Source organism: Lepus europaeus, chromosome 5 (genome assembly GCF_033115175.1).
Source record: "Lepus europaeus isolate LE1 chromosome 5, mLepTim1.pri, whole genome shotgun sequence".
NCBI lineage: Eukaryota > Metazoa > Chordata > Mammalia > Lagomorpha > Leporidae > Lepus > Lepus europaeus.
In genome coordinates, this window is record NC_084831.1 from 98,186,256 (window position 1) to 98,206,719 (window position 20,464).

General features: G+C 36.8%; 1 protein-coding gene across 1 annotated transcript in view; it reads right to left on the reverse strand.

The window, feature by feature from the left end:
• The window catches only part of LOC133759157 (atos homolog protein A-like), a 52,380-nt gene extending 51,904 nt beyond the window's left edge, over nt 1-476 (reverse strand). The window contains 1 exon segment of the mRNA XM_062190112.1: nt 465-476. Coding sequence (XP_062046096.1) covers nt 465-476 — 12 coding nt within the window.
• Between the last annotated feature and the right edge of the window lie 19,988 nt (nt 477-20,464).

The window sequence follows — 20,464 nt, forward strand, 5'->3', positions numbered from 1 at the left end:
GTTTTTATGCCAATACCATGCTGTTTTAATTACTATAATTTTGCAATACATTCTAAGTCAATTAGTTTAACATCTCCTGCTTTGTTCTTTTTGCTCAAGATCATTTTGTTTGTTCACCATCTTTTATAGTTCCACACAATTTTTTTAAAGATTTATTTATTTATTTGAAAGGCAGAGTTACAGAGAAGCAGAGGCAGAGAGTGAGAGAGAGAGAGAGAGAGAAACAGAGAGAGAGAGGTCTTCCATCTGCTGGTTCACTCCCCAAATGGCTGCAATGCCTGGAGCTGAGCCTATCTGAAGCCATGAGCCAGGCTTCTGAGTCTCCCATATAGGTATAGAGGTCCAAGGACTTGGGCCATCTTCTACTGCTTTCCTAGGCCATAGAGAGCTGGATCAGAAGTGGAGCAGCTGGGACACGAACCAGCACAAGTATGGGATGCCAGCACTCTAGGCAGTCGCTTTACCTGATACGCCATGGCGCCGACCTCCCGCAACAAATTTTAGTATCATTTTATTCTAGTTCTGTGAATAATATCAGTGGGATTTGATAGGGATTGTTTTGAATATAAAAATTGCTTTGGTTAGTATGCACATGTTAATGGTGGCGATACTTCCAATCCATGACCGTAGGATGTCTTTCCATGTCCTTGTGTCCTCTTCAGTTTATTTTGTCTGTGGTTTACAATTTTGATTGTAGAGATCTGTCTCCTCTTTGGTTAAATTTATTTCCAGGTATTCTATTTCTGTAGGCATTTGAAAAAGAATTGCTTTTTTTTTACTTTTTGTTTTAAATGTTTAATTTTTGGCATATGGAAATGCTACTGAATTCTATATTGGTTTCGTATCAAAAATTTGCAGAATTTTTAATTAGTTATACTAACAACTTTTGGTAGATTCTCTTTATGTAATATTACAATATTATTGTGTTATTGACAGCAAACTGTCCATTTTACTTTTTATTTTACCTCCTGTCAAACTTGGATGCTCTTATTTCTTTCTGTTGACTTATTGCTCTAGCTATGATTGCCTGTACTATGTTGAATAAAAGTTGTGAGTGGGTATCCTTGTATTATTCCAGATCTTAGAGGGAAAACTTTCAGCTTTTCCTCATTCAATATGAGGTTACCTGTTGATTTTTAGATTTGACCTTATTATGCTGACACATGGTCCTTCTATATCTAATTTGGTTAGAGTTTTTATTGTGGAGAGATGTTGCACTTTACCAAATATCTTTTCTGCATCTATTGAGATGATTACATAATTTTTATTTTTCATTATGTTTATATAGTACATCACATTTATTATTTGCATTTATTGAATTATCCTTGCATCACTGGGATGAATCCTAGTTGACTATGGTGATTTTTTTTTTTTTTTTTGACAAGCAGAGTGGACAGTGAGAGAGAGAGACAGGGAGAAAGGTCTTCCTTTTTCTGTTGGTTCACCCTCCAATGACCGCTGTGGCCAGCGCATTGCGGCTGGCGCACTGCGCTGATCCAAAGGCAGGAGCCAGGTGCTTCTCCTGGTCTCCCTTGCGGGTGCAGGGCCCGAGGACTTGGGCCATCCTCCACTGCCTTCCCGGGCCATAGCAGAGAGCTGGCCTGGAAGAGGGGCAACCGGGATAGAATCCGGTGCCCCGACCAGGACTAGAACCCGGTGTGCCGGCGCCGCAAGGCGGAGGATTAGCCTATTGAGCCATGGTGCTAGCCAACTATGGTGAATTTTTTAAAATATGCTATTGCATATGATTTACTAGAACCTTGCTGAGAATTTTTGTTCAATGTTTATCAAGATTATCAGCCTGCATTTTTCATTTTTGTTGTTGTTGTGGCCTTATTTGACTTTAATGTTAAGATAATGGTGGCCTCAAAAAATGGATTTGGGAGAATTCACCAGTATTTTATTTTTTTCAAATATTTTAGGAAGAATTGATGTTAATATTTATATAAAGGTTTTGTGGAATTTAGCAGTAACCAATCTGGATTTTTCTTTTTTTTTTTTCCCTATCTTTCTTTCTTTCTTTCTTTTTTTTTTCCCTATCTTTCTTTCTTTCTTTCTTTCTTTTTTTTTTTTTTGATGGCAGACTTTCTATTACTGATTCAATCTTGCTATTCATTATTGGTTTCTTTGGTGTTCCATTTCCTCATTATTCAATCTTGGTAAGTGGATATGTCCAAAAATTTATACATTTCTTCTAGGCTATTGAATGAGTTGCCATATAATTGCTAATAGTAATGCTTAACAATATCTTATACTTCTGTAATGTCAGTTATAATATCTCTACTTTAATCTCTCATTCTATGTGTTAGAATCCACTCTTTTAGTCTTGATTTTCTAGTTAAGCATTTATCAGTTTTGTTATCCTTTCAAAGAACTAGGTTTTTATTTCATTGATTTTTTTAAACATTTTTAGTTTTTATATCATTTATTTGTGCTCTTAGTTTTCTGTTTCTTTTTTTGTCCCATAATTTTAGATTTGATTTATTTTATTTTTCTGGTTTCTTGTGCCATAATGTTAAATTTTTGAGATCTTTATTTTTCTTTTTGCAGGAATTGATTGCTATGAACTTGCCTCTTAGTATTGCTTTTTTTATATCCCATAGATGTTGGTATATGATATTTCCATTTCTGTTAATTTCAAGTATTTTAAAAAACTTTTCTTCTTGATTTTATCCTTAATCCACTGAATGTATGGCCATAAATTGTTTATTTTCCATGTACTTGTGTAGTTTGCAAAATTTTTCTTGTTTTCAATGTCTAATTTTATTGCATTTTGTTCAGAAAAATGCTCAAAATGGTTTCTATTCTTTTAAATTTGTTGAGTCACATTTTGTGAGCTCCTCCATAATCTAACCTGGAAAGTTTTGCATGTATTATAGATAAGAATGTGTGTTTGAAACTGTTTGATGGAAAGCTCTGTAAATATGTTAGGTTCAGTTGATATAGGATACAATTTAATTTAATTGTTTTTTTTTGTTGTTGTTGATTTTGTGTATACGATAATTTCATTTCTGAAAGTAGGGTGTTAAAGTCCACTAGTAACATTGTATTGGAGTCTCTCTGACTTTTATATGCCTTGATATTTGCTTTCTGTATTTGCTTCAGTATTGACTGAACATACATGTTATTTTCTTTTGAGAGATTGATCCCTTTATCAAAATATATAATGAACTTCTTTCTTTTAACTGCTTTTGATTTAAAATCTATTTTATCTAATAATAGTATGGCAACTCCTGCTTTTTTGCAGGGGCTGGGGGTTCTGTTTGCATTAAATATCTTGTTCCAGCCTTTCCCTTCTGTTCTATGCATATCCTTACACATAGAGTGAAACTGAGTTCCTTATAAGCAGCTTTCATTTGAGTCCTGTATTTTAATTCATTCAGTCTCCGTGTTTTTTTTTTTTTTTTTTTCAGTCTCCGTGTTTTAACTGGAACTTCTTGTATATTTTAATCATTTGGTTTTTGAATGACTTTGTTTAAATATTTGTTCCATTACCATAGATGTATTTACATAAGTGTAACAGTTGGTGTTATCAATTGTATAGATTTCTTCTTGTCCCTTTGATTTAGTCTGAATTTTTGTGTAAAGAGAAGAGTAATAAGTTGCCTTGTGAGGCATCGCCTTTACATTTAGCAGCTGGCTGCCAGCGGTGAGTCAATCTCTGCTGAGGTGGCTAACTACCCATATGATAGATAGATACATAAAGTAGGCAAACAAAAATAAGGAAAATGACATGTTTGGCCTAGTACAATAAAAATTATTAATATTTTAAAAAACAAAACACCCAGAACACCACAGAAATTATAAAATAAGCAAAAGAACAATTTTTACAAGATGCTCTATAAAAGGTGTCTGTAGGTCTGGTCTAAACTTCCACCAGAAGAAGCCAAACTTGAATGAATTGTCAGCAACTTTCCTTCTGGTCAAATAAAACTTGATGTCAGTGATGGGAGACAAGATCATTTATGTGGATTAATCTTTTTTTTTTCCTTTTTGGTTTGATATGTGGATCCAGGAGTCAATTCCTTGGAGTACAGTAGTGTAAGGAATTTATAATAAGTGTCAGGAAACAGCCTTTTTAGTGGCATTATAAGGAATTTTTATGAATATGTCTTCGAGTATGTGAATTCATTAAGCTAGCTTCTGTGAGGTGGAAGGTCATTTTCCTTGTCCTAAAAAGATGACTTTACCAAAGATTAATTTGTTAAGGTTTTAATTAACTCCCAACAATATGTAAGAATCCCCTCTTTTTCTTCTAAAATATCTAGGGTTACAGGGTAAAGATGTGTAATTAACTTTTGTTCTATTTGATGGTGGGTTATTGATCTTACAAGTCTAGTTTAAGTTCCCGAGTTTTAATTTTGTCCAATGACATGATCTCACAGTTATCAGAAACTTGTTTAATAAGGGCATTTTAGAATGATAAGTTTTTGTAAAGATACAGTCTTTAAGATTTAATTATTTAAAAGGCAGGATGGCAGAGAGACAGAGACAGAGATCATCCATTTTCTGTTTACTCCTCAAATGACTGCAGTAGGGCCAGGGGAGTGGAGTGGGATGCCGAGACAGGTGGAAACCATCAGCCAAACTGTGTCTTGGTCTCCTACAATAGTCCAGGTACTTGAGCCCTTATCCAGTATTTTCCAGGGATATTAGTAGGGAGCTGGAACAGAAGCAGAGTAGCCAGAACTACAGCTGTCACTGTGATGAGGAAAAGGCATCCCAAGCCATGGCTTAACTCACTGAGCCACAAAACCAGCCCAAAGATATTTTAAAATTGAATAATAATAAAGGTTTTGAATTATGGACAAGACAACATGCTTCAAGATCTGATAAGAGTTTCCTGTAGTCAGCAATTGATAAGAAAATTGGGTCATTTTAACAGTATTAACACTGTTACCATAGAATTGTAACCGTTAACTTGTATTAGAGTTTTGGGAATCTCATACAATTTCAGAAAACACATTTTAAGCATATTTATAGAAATATAACTTTAAAAAGTTGGGCATTTTTGTCATTTTTTCCTATGTAATTTGGCATCTGATTATTTTAATATCATTACAAGATGAGAGATAGATCCTTGAATATTTTCAAGCAACCTAACTGGAATATCCCAAAGTCAGCTTTATGTCAAAAATTTTGTAATTTAGAATTTGACTTGAACAAGTTTGTCAAAAATTTTAAAATGCTTTATTGAAACCAGATTACATGTTGCTGTGAAATGACATTTAATTATCCATTGAACCAATGTGAAATTAAAATAAATAAATTTACATGCATGTATATTTTAAAGACAACTAGAGAATGTTACACTGTTATAGAAAAACAAATCTTGCACATTTTTAACAGAAGTGACTACATAAACATATTTCTCAATAATCGAGTATGTTAAGAAAAACAGGGGGATTGGTGTAATAGTGAGTTTGTGAAGCCTCTGCATACAGCATCCCATTTTGGAGTACTGATTCCAGTCTTGGCTGCTGCTCTTCTTCCTGCTGACGTTCCTGGGAAGGTCCCATAAGATGGTCCCAGTAACTGGGTCCCTGCCACTCATGTGAGATGCCCAGATACGCTTCCTGACTCCTGGCTGTAGCCTGACCCAAACCTGGCTGCTCTGGGCATTTACTCTGTCAAATAAATAAAAAAATTAAAAAAGAGCAGATGAAAGATCTGTTTTTGTGCCCTCTTTCTGTCACTCTTTTAAACAAATAAATTAACTTTAAAAAATTAAGACAGAAAAACTATATAATCTACAATCTAAGCTAGGCATGTAGATGTAAATAAAACTTTTGTCGATATTTAATTTTAAACGAGGCTCATATATTAAGAAAGTTTTCTAACAGAAAAGACCAAAGTCTAACTTTTATCAGTGAGTTTTAAATATCAAAGCTTATATTTTTCCAAAAATTTACAAAGACTTCCCTTTTAATTTTGGCCAGCTTGATTATACACAAAACTCCTTTCATAAGCTTCTATTCTTTATAAACCTTTGATAGCATGTTTGGACTTTTACTTTACTCCTATATATTTATTTTTTCTTTTTCTTACTGGAACAAGAAATCATTTTACTTTAACAAAAATGTTAGGTCTTTTTAAATTATTTTTATACAATATTTTCATACAAAATTTTTTTGTTTAATAATCCTTATGAAAAAATGAATTCTTCTATTTATAATATTTTATTATTTTGTCTTACATATTGATTATTTTGTCTAATTTCATTTTGAGAACATACACTTGAATCAAGCTTTTAGTAATATCAGAATTAGACAAGAAATTCTTAGTAATTTTGATTTCTGGTAAAAATCTGAAGTAAAGTATACTTAGCTGCTTACCATATTCAAATATTTTTATGGATAAGTATTTTATAATTCTCAGAAATACATGTCCCTTCATAAAATAATTTCTTATGTGGAAAAGATCTTATTTATTAGTAGATTCAAACATATTTTCTGTTTTATAATGTTTAAGAAGCCAAAAGTTTCTGGTGCCGCAGCTCACTTGGCTAATCCTCCACCTGCGGTGCCGGCAACTGGGTTCTAATCCCGGTTGGGGCTCCAGATTCTGTCCCAGTTGCTCCTCTTCCTGTCCAGCTCTCTGCTGTGGCCCGGGAGTGCAGTGGAGGATGGCCCAAGTGCTTGGGCCCTGCACCCACATGGGAGATCAAGAGGAGGCACTTGGCTTCTGGCTTCAGATCGGCGCAGCGCACCGGCCGTAGCGGCCATTTGTGGGGGTGAACCAACAGAAGGAAGATCTTAAAAAAAAAAGCCAAAAGTAAATATTCTTCTATCTGTTTAGTAAGTAATGCTTCGTGTAGTCTATCTTGTTTAGGAATAACCTGGATATTGAATTAATTTCCAACATTTAATTTAGCTTAGTGAAACTATATGAATTAATTACCTAGGCAGAGTTACAGAGAGGCAGAGAGAGAGAGAGAGATGTCTTCTGTCCACTGATTCACTCCCCAATTGGCTACAGTGGCCAGAGCTGTGCCGATCCGAAGCCAGGAGCCAGGAGCTTCTTCGGGGTCTTCCTCACAGCAGCAGAGGCCCAGGGACTTGGGCCATCTTCCACTGCTTTCCCAGGCCATAGCAGAGAGCTGGGTTGGAAATGGAGCAGCTGGGACTAGAACTGGTGCCGATATGGGATGCTGGCATTGTAGGCAGTAGCTTTACCTGCTATGCCACAGCACCACTCCCCCCACCCTTTTTTTTCTTTAACTAACCTAAGTAAAGGTTTCATGTGTTTTTCTGTTGCCTTTATTGAGGTTTGATTTTTTGGGTAAACTCTGTCTTAAATGTTTTTTTGTTGTTGTTTTTTGTTTTTGTTTTTTTTTGTTTGTTTGTTTTTGGCCAAATGGTTTAAACCTCCAAAAATTCATTGGGAGGTTATAAAATGATGCCAAATTTATAAGCACATGTTTGGAGGCTATGTAAATGCCTAAGGTTGGGAAGTCTGATAATCCCTCAGGATAAAAGGACTCCTTATCCAGATTCCACCTCTGAAATTTGCAGTTCATCACTTTTTTTTTTTTTTTTTTTTTTTTTTAGACAGGCAGAGTGGACAGTGAGAAAGAGAGACAGAGAGAAAGGTCTTCCTTTTCCGTTGGTTCACTCCCCAATGGCCTCTGCGTCTGGTGCGCTGCAGCTGGCGCACCACGGTGATCCAAAGCCAGGAGCCAGGTGCTTCTCCTGGTCTCCCATGCGGGTGCAAGGCCCAAGGACTTGGGCCATCCTCCACTGCACTCCTGGGCCACAGCAGAGAGCTGGACAGGAAGAGAAGCAACTGGGACAGAATCTGGCGCCCTGACCGGGACTAGAACCCAAGGTGCCAGCGCCACAGGTGGAGGATTAGCCTATTGAGCCGCGGTGCCAGCCATGCAGTTCATCACTTTCAACCCAGCAACTTGTTGCTCATTAAGACCTGGAAGGAGTGAGCTCTTTGGATTGGCTCAGTACTCAAAAATTAATAAAGGATTGCGGGAGGGAGAAGATCAACTGGAACTTAAACTGAGAGATAGGAATGCCTGGGTAGAATGGATCATATTTTCAATGCAAGCCCTTACCTAAGGTACAGGTGGTTCTTTTTGGCCAACTATTTGATGCTAATCTGGCTGGTTGTATACCAGGATGAGGAGACATGGGGAAACAAGACTTGCAAGCCTGTTGTTGCTTTTTCCCATACTACAAAGGTCAGACTCCAGGGCAATGCCATCTTTCCCCATGGGGAACATGAACTATTCCTCTAGCCTCTCCAGGCAGGGGACCAAGTTCAATAAACCTGTGGGAGAACTAACTGTTGACCTGCACTTGCATCTTACATGTGACTGGTGATCCTGACAGTGGTAACTACTCAGTCCTCCTTATACCCTGGGCTGATATCTGATGGTGTTGTGGAAAGAGGATCCTCCATGCACTGCTTTCATCTAATTCTATCTTGACTTGTGCTGTAGTTCAAGTGGGGATTCCTTTCATCCTAGTATTCTATAAAATACCTGAAGGAATAGAGAGAAAGTTTCAAAATAAAAATGAGATAAAAAAATTATAAAAAGAAAAAGAGATGTGATAAGTAAACATTTGGTTCATTTTTAAAGTAAGATGTTCAGCTATGACTAGAAAGCTAGCTAGCATAATAGCTTGCAAACATGTGCAAAGTTACAAGTAGCTAGCTATCTTAACAACTAGGTTACATGCACCTGGAAAGTTGTTAGACACACAGGATATTATGACAGGCCAGAACATCTGAAGCAAATGCTGGGAAGATTGTAACCCTTCAGTACTCCATCAATGAGGAGCTGAGGGAGGGATCTAACTACTAGGGAATACATTGCTTGATGAAACTGTACCAGGTGTGCCAGCCCAGAAGGCATCTGATCTTATAAAACCATTAAAGTCTTGCTTTCTCTCTGCACATCCTGAGTTTGAGTCTACCCTGTTTCTCACAAATGTCCAAGGAAGTTCAATTTTGAATGCCGTGTTTCTTGTTCTGGTTCACTGAGTAAAGTATAAGGATTTGAACATGCGGGATCAAGTGTGCTGCTTTGAATTATCTGCCCATCTCGTGTCTTCATTTCCCCTGTTGGCTGTATTAGACAACTGTGTGAGCTAAGGATCCTGGTGATCAGCCTATGTTCATCCATGTACGAGCCAGTTTATTCATTATATGTAGAGTAGTCCACATAGAAGCATTGCATATCTCAAGAGCTAATCACTGTCACTTCCCATAAGCCTCTTATCATCTGAAATTGCTGGTAACCAAGTGAAAGGAACCAATGATGTCCTTAAGCTTCAGTCAGTAAACACTGATTCTCAATTAAGTTTTATGTTTTGTAGACCAATAGAACAGAATAGAAACACCAGAAATCAATCCAAACATCTACAGCCAACTTATATTTGATCAAGGATCTAAAACCAGTCCCTGGAGTAAGGACAGTCTATTCAATAAATGGTGCTGGGAAAACTGGATTTCCACGTGCAGAAGCATGAAGCAAGACCCCACCTTTCACCTTACACAAAAATTCACTCAACGTGGATTAAAGACTTAAATCTACGACCCAACATGATCAAATTATTAGAGAACACTGGAGAAACCCTGCAAGAATAGGTACAGGCAAATACTTCTTGGAAAAGACCCCAGAAGCAAAGGCAGTCAAAACCAAAATTAACATTTGGGATTACATCAAATTGAGAAGTTTCTGTACTGCAAAAGAAACTGTCAGGAAAGTGAAGAGGCAACAAACAGAATGAGAAAAAAAATTGCGAAATATGCAACTGATAAAGGTTTAATAAGCAGAATCAACAAAGAGATCAAGAAACTCCAAAACAACAAAACAAACAACTTACTTAAGAGATGGGCCAAGGACCTCAATAGATATTTTTCAAAAGAGGAAATCCAAATGGCCAACAGACACATGAAAAACTGTTCAGGATCACTAGCAATCAGGGAAATGCAAATCAAAACCACAATGACGTTTCACCTCACCCCGGTTAGAATGGCTCACATCCAGAAATCTACCAACAACAGATGCTGGCGAGGATGCGGGGAAAAAGGGACACTAACCCACTGTTGGTGGGAATGCAAACTGGTAAAGCCACTATGGAAGTCAGTTTGGAGATTCCTCAGAAACCTGAATATAACCCTACCATACAACCCAGCCATAACACTCCTTGGAATTTACCCAAAGGATATTAAATTGGTAAATAAAAGAGCTGTCTGCACCTCAATGTTTATTGCAGCTCAATTCACAATAGTTAAGACATGGAATCAACCTAAATGCCCATCTACAGTAGACTGGATAAAGAAATTAAGGGATATGTACTCTATAGAATACTATACAGCAGTAAAAAATGAAACCCAGTCATTTGCAACAAGATGGAGGAATCTGGAAAACATCATGCTGAGTGAATTAAGCCAGTCCCAAAGGGAAAAATATCATATATTCTCCCTGATTGTTGACAACTAGCCAAGCACCTAAAAGAAAATCTGTTGAAGTAAAATGGACACTATGAAAAACAATGACTTGATCAGCACTTGTCCTGACTATCCAGGAACAACTTAATACTTCATCCCTTTTAGATTTTTTTGTTCTACTTAATACTATGGTTGAACTCTTTAATTAACACACAATTATTCTTAGGTGTTGAAATTTAACTGAAAGGTGATCCCTGTTAAATATAAGAGTGGGAATAAGAGAGGGAGGAGATGTACAGTTCGGCACATGCTCAATCAGACTTGCCCCAAACGGTAGAGTTAGAAACGTGCCAGGGGATTCCAATCCCATCAAGGTGGCATGTACCAATGCTATCTCACTAGTCCAAGTGATCAGTTTCAGTTCACAATTGATCATAATGATAGGACTAAGAGTCAAAGGGATCACATAAATAAGACTAGCGTCTGCTGATAATAACTGATAGAATTAAAAAGGAGAGAACAATCCAACATGGGAAGCAGGATACACAGCAGACTCATAGAATGGCAGATGTCCTAAACAGCACTCTAGCCTCAGAATCAGCCATTAAGGCATTTGGATCAGGCTGGAGAGCCCGTGAGAGTATTTAAAGCATGGAAAACCAAGACACTGTAGCAAAAAAAAAAAAAAAAAAAAAACAACAACAACAACAACAACAACAAAACTAAATGAAAGATCTCTGTGAGTGTGAGATCCCAGTGGAAAGAATGAGCCATCAAGGAAGGAGTTACCTTTCTCTGAAGGGTAAGGCCACTTTGATTATGGCCTTGTCTAAATAAATCAGAGTTGGCGAACACAAAATGCTTCCATAGCCTTGGAAACTCATGACAAGAGCCTAGGGTGATTACTGATGCCATAAACAAGAGTGCCAATTGTTAAATCATCAACAGGAGTCACTGTGCACTTACTCCCCATGTAGGATCTCTGTCCTTAATGTGTTGTACTATGTGAATTAACGGTATAACTAGTATTCAAACAGTATTTTACACTTTGTGTATCTGTGTGGGTGCAAACTGTTGAAATCCTTAATTATTATATACTAAATTAATATTCTTTATATAAAGATAATTGAAAATGAATCTTGAAGTGAATGGGATGGGAGAGGGTGTGGGAGATGGGATGTTTGCTGGTGGGAGGGAGGTTATGGGGGGGGGGAAGGCACTGTAATCCAAAAATTGTACTTTGGAAATTTATATTTATTAGATAAAAGTTAAAAAAAAGTTTTATGTTTTGTGTCTTTGAGGGGGATTTCAAGGCTTTATTCTGATGGAAGGGAAAACATATTGAAATCTTTTCCCTACTGACTTCTTTCCTGAGTTCCTTATATTAATTCCCTTTCCTATTAGCTATCCACAGAGAATCACTTACCCTATACTCAGAGTTTAGATAACTGAATTAACATGAGAACTGTAACCAGTAAGTGGGATATTTGGAAGCTAAGAGAGATTCAACCTGCCAGCTGAGATCCAGAGGAGCTATTAGAATGAAAATAGGACGTACTGGTACCAAGGTGTCAAGGTCCAGTTGGCCTCAGGAGTTGTGCTGAGTCCAGCTGTTGTCTCCAAGATAGTAAGCTAAATTATCAGAGTCTTGTTGGAAAATCAAAGTGAAAATTGATTTAGCAGGTCAAACTGAGGACCTTACCCACAACAACGAGGGAGTTGCTTGAGCTGGCTGCTCTGAAAGCCTGGGTTTGGTTACATCCAAACTTCAGTTGCTTTTTCTCCTCCAGAGCTTTGGAGATGGAACTGACAGTCCTACACCTCTAATCAAGTTTGGTTGACAAGGCTTAGCCTAAAGCTTTTAGTGGGGCCCAGCCACTAGTCATTTTGTCAGCATTCAAAAGATATTCACCCTTTGAGGAGTAAATATCCTCAAAGTTTGAGGAGATGAGTATCTAGAAAAAGAGATGATGACTAAATAGTTATTTCATAACATCAGAGGAATATTAATGGGTCTTTCAGGAGGGTACTCAGTAATTAATTTGCTAGGTTAATAAAAATAATATTCTGTTAGACGTGCATATATAGAGATCTAATCATCAAATCACTTGACTTTTTTTCTGTTATATTTCAGATACTTTCCTATGTACAAATACTGCTGACAAAGAAGACAAAAAATCAGATGGAATTTGTAATAATGGTGAAAGGATACAGGAGAAAAAGTATACAAAAATAACAAAAAGCAATAAGAAATTAGTAGTGAATAAAATGGCATAAAGTTATAAAAAGCCATGGGTGGCTACTTTTGATAGATAGCCAAGGAAGGTCCTTGTGCTTAGGTGATCTTGATAATACAAAGAAGCTAGCCTTAAAAATGACCACATGGTTGACCATTCCAACTAGAAAATGGCTAGTGTAGAGTCAAAATTGTGAAAACTTCGTATTAGGGAACTTATTAGATAAATCAAGTGCTCAAGCATTTATAACAAAGCCAGCATGATATAGTGAGGGCAAAAGGAGAGTATCTTTACTTTGCCTTGAAGCACAAGAAATCTTAGAAAGATCCAAGGAAGGAGGTGAAATATGGATGGGTACTTTAATGATTAATAACTTTCACTAAAGTGCTGAGGGGGAAGGACTTCAAAAATTATTCTAATAGTAGAGGCAGAGGAAGTACTGACATATTTGAAAAAAAACACAGAAAACTTTATAAAATGATAATTTCATATAGTTGGGGCATAATGTCCAAGGAGTTGAAGAGTAAGACAAAGGGAAGTTGTAAGCTATAAAGAGATAAGGCTAGAAGTGATATTAACAAAAATAGCAATAAAAATCTCTTAACAATATGTCCTTCCCTAGAAACAGTGAATGAACTTACAAATTGTCGATATCAATTCTTTGTGAACTGAAAATAAACCAAAGCCTAACATCAATGCAGAATTTTTTTTTTTCAAGAAAAAGGGCTGAGTATTGGTAATAATAGCTTCATGACATTTTACATTCCTGTTTCATACACCACTTCTTCATTCAGTGAGAGCCTTGAAAAATAACAGCTTATGATCCTGGTAGGAGAGGGAACAGATTGGAGATTCATTCCCAAATAATTATCTTTATTTGATGGCTCTGTAGAAGACCACATTCATCAGAGATGAAAAAGGAAATGTAACATATAACAGAAATAAAAAGAATCATGAGAAATTACTACAAGGACTTGTATGCCAGCAAACAGGGAAATCTATCAGAAATGGATAGATTCCTGGACACAACCTACCTAAACTGAACCAGGAAGACATAGAAAACCTAAATAGACCCATAACTGAGAAAGAAATTGAATCAGTAATAAAGGCCCTCCCAACAAAGAAAAGCCCAGGACCAGATGGATTCACTGCTGAATTCTACCAGACATTTAAAGAAGAACTAACTCCAATTCTTCTCAAACTATTCAGAATAATCGAAAAAGAGGGAATCCTCCCAAATCTTTCTATGAAGCCAGCATAACCTTAATCCCTAACCTGGAGAAAGATGCAGCATTGAAAGAGAATTACAGATCAATATCCCTGATGAACATAGACACAAAAATCCTCAATAAAATTCTGCCCAATAGAATACAACAACACATCAGAAAGATCATCCACCCAGACCAAGTGGGATTTATCCCTGGTATGCAGGGATGGTTCAGTGTTCACAAATCAATCAATGTGATACACCACATTAACAGACTGCAGAAGAAAAACCATATGATTCTCTCAATAGACGCAGAGAAAGCATTTGATAAAATTCAACACCCTTTCATGATGAAAACTCTGTTGTCTGTCCTTTCTCCCCTGAAAATCATCTACTCTTTCTCTAAAATTGCCAGTAGCCCTTGATTCCTTCTACCCAGTGAAGAGGGTATTTAAGCTTTACCATTTTTACTCTTTGAGTTTCATACTGTGTGTGCGACTCTTGTGTACTTTAATGCTAGTACATTTGTATGCAGTTTTTCCTGTTAATCTTCCCATTTTGAAGTATCTGGACATACAGCTAAGTTAAGTGATAATGGTGACTGCACTAAACAACACATTTTTAATGTAGATGAAACAGCCTTCCCTTGGAAAAAGGTGCTATCTAGGAATTTCATAGCCAGAAAAAAAAATTCAAAATATTACATTCAGTGACAATGCACCAAGTCACCCAGGAGCTATGTAAAGTAAAATGAAATTAATGTTGTTTCATTCCTGGTAACACAACCTCCATTCTGGTTTATGGATCAGCAAGTAAACTTGCCTTTCAAGTATGATTACTTAAGAAATATGTTGGGGCTGGAGCTGTGGCATAGTGGGTAAAGCTGCTGCCTGCAGTGCTGGCATCCTATATGGGTGCTGGTTGAAGTCCCAGCTGCTCCACTTCTGACCCTACTCTCTGCTGTGGCCTCGGAAAGCAGTAAAAGATGGGCCAAGTCCCTGCACCTGCATGGGAGACCTAGAAGAAACTCCTGGCTCCTGGCTTTGGATCAGTTTAGCTCTGGCCATTGTGCCCATTTGGGGAGTGAAACCAGCAGATGGAAGACCTCTCTCTCACACTCTCTCTCCTTCTCTTTCTCTCTCTTGCTACCTCTTCCTCTCTGTAACTCTGCCTTTCAAATAAATAAATAAATCTTTTTTTAAAAAATATGTTTTGTAAGTACTAACTACCCTAGATAGTGATTCTTCTGATGATACTGGGTAAAGTCAATTATACCATTTTGACAATGATTCACTATTCTGGATGCCATTAGAAACATTGGTATTTATGTGGAGATGTCAAAATACCAACATGGAAGTCAGTATTCTGGCACAGCAAGTTAAGCTACCACTTACAATGCTGGCATCCTACGAATTAAATCTAACAGAGTTTATTTGAGAAAATAATGATTTATGAATCAGGTAGCACTCCAAACCAGAGGAGATTCAGACAGTCCACACAGCAATATGAGCTCTTATACATGTGAGCAGTGATTTTATATGCCAAATGTGAAAACATAGTACAGAAATCACCTGCTTAGCAACGGCTTGGCACCTGTCTTAATTGTCCTTTGTGTAAAGAAGTCTTTGCCTTATTTTGGCATACTATGACTGGTTGGCTACCAATGATTGGAGCATTGCTTTGAGTGATCAGTTGAATCCTGACTATTTGTACTCCTGAGTTTATTGTCTTAGATGATATTTAATGTGCAGGAACACAAACTGTTATGACAACCTCAGCCTAAGGATCTTGTTCTTGATTGAACAAACATAATGAATCAAATGATACATAGATAAGTTAAACTTAATAAAATTAAAAATTTTAATGAAAGATACTACCAAATATGAAAAAATAATTCAGAATATAAGAAACATTTATGACTATAATATCAATTAAGAATATAGTAATCAAAATATATAAGGGATTCCTAAAGATCAATAATAAAAAGAAAAAATAGCTATAATTACTTAGAAAATGGAACAAGAATTTAAATAGCCATTTCTCCAAAGCACAAACATACAATAAACATATATAAAAGTGTTCAATATCATTTCCCGCCAGGAAAATGCAAAGGGAAACCACAATGAGATGTCACTTTTTCTAAGATACTTATAAGTTAAGAAAAGGCAGAAAAGAGCAAAATAAGTTGTCAAATATGTAGAGAAATTGGAAATTTCCTACCTTGCTGGTGAGACTATAGAATGATGCAAGTATATTGGAATACAGCTTGGATGTGGTTAAAAAAGTTAAGCCCAGTTAAACTTTTTGGTTTTAGACCAAACATATTTGAAAGCATATATTTATAGGCACATAAAACTTGTATATTAATGTTCATATATGAGCACTGTCGTTCCTAATAATCAAAAGTGTAAATAAAACAAATGCTCATTAGATGAGTGGTTAAATAAAATGTGGTATATCAATACAATAAATATTATTAGGCCATATAAAGGAATTAAATATTAATTCATGCTATAGTGTAAAAGATCTTTGGAAGCCCTATCATAATGAAATAAGCCAGAAAAACAAAGCCACATTTGTATGAGTCTATTAAGAAAAATAGGAAGAAGACTGCATAAACTGCAGAGACACAAAATAGATTAGTAGTTTATTGCTAATGAATCCAGGGTTTCTTTGAAAGACATGTAATATGCTAGAATTAGATAAGTAGTGATGATTGTAATGATTTTACAGCTATGTGAATATACTAAAAACCAGTGAATCATGTAATTTAAAGAGTTTAATTTAATGATATGTGAGTTATATCTCCACTGAGGAAAAATGGAGAGAAAATAAGTTTAGAAAATAGACAGTTATCAGCTTAAAAATATTTTGGTGCCAGCATTGTGATGCAGCTGGTTAAGCCTCCACCTGTGATGCTGGCATCTTATACAGGCACCAGTTTGGGTCCCGGCTACTCCATTTCCAATCCAGTTCCCTGCTAACATGCCTAGAAAGGCAGTAGATGATGAGCTCAGTGCTTGGGCCCCTGCTGTCACCTGGGAGATCTGGGAAAAGCTCTTGGTTCCTGGCTTTGGCCTGGCACAGCCTTGGCCATTGCAGTAATTGTGCACCAGCTGATGGAGGATCTCTCTCTGTCTCTCTTTCCCTCTATCTCTGTAACTCTGCCTGTGAAATAAATAAATAAAACTTTTTAAAAAATTAAGCCACACTAAAGAATAAGAATTTATTTTGTTGGTACTAAGAATTTACTAAAGCACATTAAACAGGAAATTAACAAAATTTCACTTAAAAATGAAGGCCAGCATAGTACCCAGGAGATGTGTGGTAAGATGTACAAGGACAACTATGTAAAAAACAAAGCTAGATGGATTTGGAAATAGAAGGTCAATCTACCAAAAAAGAAAAAAGAAAGCTAGCCATTGGTCTATAAGGTGAATGCTACTTGATAACATATTCAGTCACTAATTCATAATAAAATATAATAAATAATTCAATATTTTAATTATGTAGACTAAGTCATATTTGGAAAAATTAGCACGTGTCCAGATGCCTAATATTTTAATATGTTTTAACACATAGAAATCAAGTGAAATACAACAAATTCCCACTTACCATTTGTCATAAGTCATTATTAAAACATGTTTTCTTCAATGTCAACACATAAATATCACATTTTAGAGAGATACACAGGAGTCACAGTTTGTTACAGATTAGTAATCTGGAACATTTAAATGCTGTTTGAATTATCTGAGAGGAGGGACTGTACCTCTAGAACCTAGTCATGTGCCTGGTACATCAAGGGTGTTTATATATATATATATATATATATATTATATATATATATATACAAAATAAATATTATTCATGAGTTAGTAATTATAATACAAATAGTTATCTAGTACTCTGTATCCTGAGTATTATAACAAAGACTTTGAAGGCATAATCTTATTTATTTTCTTAAACTACCCTATAGATTATTGTTAATCTTCATTGATAATGAAGCAATTGAAGGCTGAAGAAATTAAAATGACTTGCTTTCTGTCATATAACCAGTGAGTGGGGAATCCTAGAGAATGATGCAAGACCAAAGCTGGGAGTAGTGTGAGAACTGGGAGACAGGACTGGGCAAGTGCAGGGTGAATTCAACTTTACTTAAAAATTTGATAGTTTGTTTATTGTGGTATTTCTGAATTTTAAGAATATTGTATCAAAATAATTGATTTTGATTACTGGGCTTTTTTGCAGTCCATTAAATATTGTGCCAGGGATAAATGTTTCTCTGACCCCACTCTCTCACTCTTGTCCCAATTCTGCTTAGGCCTGAGTTGTTTCAGTAAGTAACCATTACAAAATGCCACAGGGGTTGTCACCATTAGATTAGTTTCCTAAGAAAAATGTTGAGGTCATTGAGATGACAGTGATAATTTTACAGAACAGAAAACGAGGTTCTTAGGGGGATTTGCCTCGACAGAAACCTGGCAGCAGTGTACTACAGACAAGACACTGAGACCACTGTCATACTCTTCCTAAACCTGTACCCATGTGGTGTCCGGTTTGAGACCCTCCCCAAAACAACTCACAATAGGCAGGCAGGATGCAACAGCAAGAGGATTTTATTACCAGCTACTGGGGCTCTTACTGGCACCTATAATGTACCACAGTGCTGAGGCGAGAAGCTCCGTCCCTCCCACTCCCAGCATTTTTATGCACTCGAGTAAACAAGTATGTAGATCACTACACAGGTAGGTGAGTTCCTTATTCCTTATATGGCAGTTACCTAAATTTATGCATTTTATTGGTGTATTTGAGTAACTTAGGGGCTAGGCATCACACAGGAAGGTGGAAGAATCTAAATTCCAGGAATAGTTTCACTCCTATACCCTTAGGCCTGTTTTTTCTGGCTTAAAATAAAGCCTGTCAAGGAGGAATAGTGGTTCTTGCGACAGGTCCTGAAAGCTCTTAAGACCAAGATTTTAATATGTTGTCCCATATTTTACATCATTTAATCTTAACATACTACACATTATTAAGTCTTAATTTCAAATGTATTTAATCTAAACTAACTTATGGTTTGAATTAATTACTCATAACTGAACTCTACACCCAGTGACAGAAAAGATTAGTTTAGAAGATATTTTCTATTAGCATATGTCATATGTGTGTTTGCTGAATTATGATCATCCTCTCCTTTTTTAATTTATTTATTTATTTATTTTTAATAGGCAGAGTGGACAGTGAGAGAGAGAGAGACAGAGAGAAAGGTCTTTCTTTGCCATTGGTTTACCCTCCAATGGCAGCCATGGCCGGCACGCTGCGGCCGGCGCACCGCACTGATCTGATGGCAGGAGCCAGGTGCTTCTCCTGGTCTCCCTTGGGGTGCAGGGCCCAAGGACTTGAGCCATCTTCCACTGCACTCTGGGCCACAGCAGAGAGCTGGACTGAAAGGGGGCAACCAGGACAGAATCCAGCGCCCCGACTGGGACTAGAACCTGGTGTGCCGGCGCAGCAGGCAGAGGATTAGCCTATTGAGCTGCAGCAGCAGCCATCATCCTTTCCTTTAAAAAATGTTTATTCACTTTTGTTGATTTGAAAGTTAGGGAGGGGAGAGAGGGAGAAACAGACAGCAGACACCCAAACATACACAAAGAGAGAGAGAGAGAGAGAGAGAGAGAGAGGGAGGGAGAGAGAGGGACTTTTCTTCCACCTGCTGCTTTACTCTCCTAGTGTCCTCAACACCCAGGGCTGGACTAAGCAAAGCCAGGAGGCAGGAACTCCATAGGAGTCCTGCACATGGCTGGGAGAGTCTCAAGTACTTGAGCCATTATTTGCTGCTGCCCAGGTACATTAGCACAGGCTGAATCAGAAGTAGAGTTGAAGCTGGGTCCCACGCACTCTGATATGGGAGACATGCATCCCAAGTAATGACTTAACCCACTGTGCCATGACATCCATTCATGTGGTCATTCTCTTTGCAATAAGACAGCTATAAATGGAATAATTGCCACCACTACTTTTAAAAGCTTGTTTTCTAACTTACTACTTGTAATGGAAAGTTCACTTTTCCATTGTCCTTAATTTTATTTATTTTTAGTTTGTTGAGAGCTTTACTTATACCAACAAAGTTTTTCCCACGTATCATCAAAGTAAATATGTTGTTTTAATTTAAATATGTATTCGTCACTAACTGTGGACTCCTGAAATGATCAGAACCCCACAAACAGGCTTGATCTCCATTTTTGCTGGCGTGCATCTTTGCTTCTTAGTCAGGAGAGAGGGTGACCATCTGCTCCTTAAACAAGAGACCTTGTGTTTAATAATATGAGGGACCTTCAAAAGTTCATGGAAAGTATGTAAAAAAATAAATTGAGTGTTTTTTGTACCAAAACAAAAATTTTAATTCCATTTTTTCCATGAGTTTTTTGAGGTAGCCCCTAAAGATAAGAAAAACTGGGTAAATGTTAGCAAATCGTATGAAAATATACTTTTAGTTTCTTAATTTCTACTTTCCATGTATGTAACAACTGATAAATTATTATGATCACAACTTTCACTACCTTTGACAAAGTAATATTGCCACGCTCAATTCCAATTAGTACATTTAGTCCAC